Genomic DNA, 3,800 nt, shown 5'->3' with positions numbered 1-3,800 from the left:
GAGCTTATGTACCTCAGTTTTTGAGTGAATATTGCCAAAATTATCCAAATAATGCATTTTTCACTCAAAAACTATAAGCGCATAAGCTCAAACTATACTTATACTTTGCATAAGCGCAATAGGATCAATCAGTTCCAAAAAGAAATACGAAACCTGTGCTAATTGAAAGAACTGAACAACTTGACAAGAAGTTTGAATCCAAGATTTGGTGATAATATAGCACAATGAGAAATTTATAAGCAATTTTTGACTGGGAACACCAAATTTGGTAAAGGATTTCCAACACAGCATGTTTTAAACGCCTCAAAAATGCCTAGTGTTTCTAAATATTCTGCTGTGTGCAGGCGAGCACAGCAATCTGCTATGATCAGAGACGGTCTGATTGGCTGGTTGGTCAAAGAGCTCCACGACTCCGACTGTCTGTCTGACTACACGCTTGAATATGCCATCTCCCTCCTCATGAACCTCTGCCTGCGCACTCAAGGTAACAGATACACCGCCACAAGGATCTTTTAATCAATGCTTATCAAAGAAATAAAGATATGTATAAACAATTAAATTGTTGCTCAGAATCCTCTGTTTACTTTGTTAGCACTTTTTAATTTGATTTTCTAAAGTAAACAGAAATGTACTATAAGCAGCGCAGTGTTTATTGTAGTATGTCTTACGTTTCAGGAAAGAAGAAATGCGCAGAGGAGGCCAAGCATGTCCTGAAAGTCCTGACGGAGCTCCTGGGACATGAGAACCATGAGGTAAATCAGTAATTGCTCAACCGCTATATGCACAGACAAGGCGTGTTATTTGAGTTTGTTCTCCGCCTTCCTGAATACAGTGACATACAGTGAATACTGAAGGCGACAATTAGCTTAGTCCTTTTTACGTCAGACGATTCTCAAAAAAGAACGCTTTTGTTAACTTTGGATTTTAAAAGTTTGTCTTTCACTCCCTTTGTGAAGCGTTTGAAATGGAGAATCAAGCCTACACTCCCTAATGAATTTGCTCAGCACCTCAAAACTAGTTTTTAAAAAAAAATTTTATTATCTCTTTAAAAATTCTTTATAAAAATAAAAAAATATCTTTTTTTGTTGTTGTTATCATAAATTTTTTTAATTAATTTAAAAACTAAAACTTAATAGTGCAATCAACTATTAATAATATTAAACTATTAAACAATGTTAAACTTAATGGTTTTTTATGTAAATTAGAAATGAGCAAAACAATTGTTACAACAAAGAAACTGGAGTTTATGTAACGTTTAGCTGTGGTCAAGCATACAATACAGTACAATACAAATTTATTTCTGTAGCACATTTAAAACCGCTGGCGTTGGCCAAAGTGCTTTCCAGCATAATAAATACAACATAAACAATTACATACATCTACGCAAACATAATTAAATCCTGTACACTCTAATCAGATCTTAAAGCCATACTAAAGAGATGCATCTTCAAACTAGACTTAAAATCATCCACAGAAGATTTCATATGCATGGAAGAGAGTTCCATAAGCGAGGAGCAACCACTGAAAATGGCCCTATCACCCTTTGATTTTAATCTAGTTTTGGGAACATCAAGAATCATCTGACTTGAAGATCTCATATGCCTTGTATTTTGGTATCAAAAGGTTAGCATAGCAATATATTTTGGTGCAATACCATGCAACACTTTAAAAACCATCAATAGAACCTTAAACGCGATTCTGAAATTTACTGGCAACCAGTGTAAGGAGACCAATACTGGGGTAATACTCTCTCTCGTCTTTGTACGAGTCAAAAGTCTGGCCGCTGCATTTTGCAGATAATTGACCCTGAGAAATACCTATATATAAGGAATTACAGTAGTCAATAACACATAGTGTGATAACACATTTCTAGGTCTTTAAAGGAGAGAATAGGTTTCAATTTAGAAATAAGTCTGAATTGGTAAAAACCCAGCACTGTACAAGTTCATCAAAGGATTGGGAGCCTTTTGGATCAATTGGAATATATAACTGAGTATCATCTGTATATAGATGATACATAATATTTTATTCACGAAAAACTGAGCCTTATGGGCACATATACAATGAAAATAAAATAGGCCCAAGTAAAGAACCCTGTGGCACACCACTATGTAATTTAGCTGATGTAGAGCACAGATTCCCAATTCAAACCGAAAAAGACCTAACCTTTAAATATGACTTTAACCAATCTAAGGCAGTACCCTTAATACCAACAACATCTTCCAATCACTGCAATAAAATCCCATGATCAGTGGTATCAACAGCGGCTGTAAAATCAAGCAGAATAAGTATGACTACCTTCCTAGAATACTACCTGCCAATAAAATATTGTTAAAAACCTTAAGAAGGGCAGATTCTGTACCACGAAGGGACCTAAAACCCGACTGGAACATATCTATAACAGCATTCGCATCTAAGTATGGAACAAGTTGTGATAAAACAACCTTCTCTTAAAATTTCAAAAAAAATTATTTGGATATAGGTCGAACAAATAGTTGTCACTGGGGTAATCTGAGCCCGAAGATTATCAACTTTATTTACAAAAAAAATTGCAAAAAATCCTCACATTTTTTGATTAGCTTCCAGCCGATTAGTAGGAGCAGCAAAAATCACTTTATGTTACATACTGTAAATAACATCCTATGATTTTTTTGGTTGTTTGTTTGTTTTTTCCCTCACACTTTTGAATAGTTGTGTAAGAAATAAAATAGAGCAATACAATATTGTAAGTCATAATAATACAATTCCTTGATTTTCCTTTGATATTCAGTCCTATTCCCATTAAAACAAAACAAAAAATTTGTACACAAATGTCATTTTTATTTATATGGTGCTTTATATAATACAGATTGTTTCAAAGCAGATTCACAGTAATAAACTAGAATATAACAGTGTTAATGTTACAAAATTCATCAGATATAAAACAATTTACAAAAAACAAATTTTAAGTTCTGCTGTAAAGCAGCTCTACAGAAGACAATAGTGCCATTATTTAGATCACTTTAGTTCAGTTCTGATTTAATTCAGTTCAATTAACAATGCAAAGTTAATCAAATATGAAACAAAGTGTCATAATTGTGTGCAAAACTTGTATAACCATACGTTTAGTTCAAAATGATTTTAAGATGTGTGTTTAAGCTTTGGCTGGTAGTGGATGAAAGTGTTTCAGATGCAAAGTTTCAAATGTTCATTGCATGTTTGTGTTCATGTTTGCAAATATAGATTCGGTACTATGTGAATGGAGCTTTATACAGCATCCTGTCCATGCCAGAGATACGAGAGGAAGCCAAACAGATGGTATGTGTTTAATCATGGTTCATTCACAGGTGCACAACATCAGGATCATTGCCTCGACTCCAATGAGTAATAAAAATCCCATTCATTGCACATTCAAACCTTTCAAAGTTAAACAGCGATATATGACGCAACAAATCAGAAGGTTACTGTTCAGAAAAAAATGTTTTATTAGTTTGTTTAAAATTCCTAGAGGAAACACTACACTACCCATAATCCTTAAGTTAAATCAGAAAAGTCACTGTCAAACAAAACTACACTCCCTACACGTATTATATATTTATATAATCAGTAAAAAATGTTTTAAAGAAATTAATACTTTTCTTCATCAAGGATTCATTAAATTGATCGAAAATGACAGTAAATACACTTATAATATAACAAAAAAGTTATATTTCATATGAATATTGTAAAAAAAATGTGTATTACCGTTTCCACAAAAATCTTAAATAGCACAACTGTTTGCAACATTGATAATAATCAGAAATGTTTCTCGAGCAGCAAAT

At 33.1% G+C, this 3,800-nt stretch overlaps 1 protein-coding gene across 1 annotated transcript; it reads left to right on the top strand.

The window, feature by feature from the left end:
• Nucleotides 1-344: 344 nt before the first annotated feature.
• Nucleotides 345-3,297, top strand: LOC107736808 (lisH domain-containing protein ARMC9-like; the record flags this gene model as incomplete). The annotated part of the gene is made up of 3 exons (XM_016548156.1): nt 345-484; nt 676-752; nt 3,223-3,297. Coding segments are annotated over 3 exons (292 nt in total), but the record flags the coding sequence as incomplete, so codon positions are not given.
• Nucleotides 3,298-3,800: the final 503 nt, after the last annotated feature.

The sequence above is a fragment of the Sinocyclocheilus rhinocerous genome, unplaced genomic scaffold, assembly GCF_001515625.1.
Source record: "Sinocyclocheilus rhinocerous isolate Xijiao unplaced genomic scaffold, SAMN03320098_v1.1 C37002475, whole genome shotgun sequence".
Classification (NCBI taxonomy): domain Eukaryota; kingdom Metazoa; phylum Chordata; class Actinopteri; order Cypriniformes; family Cyprinidae; genus Sinocyclocheilus; species Sinocyclocheilus rhinocerous.
Note: the sequence above shows the minus strand (reverse complement) of the source record. Positions and strands in the feature narration are given on the sequence as shown.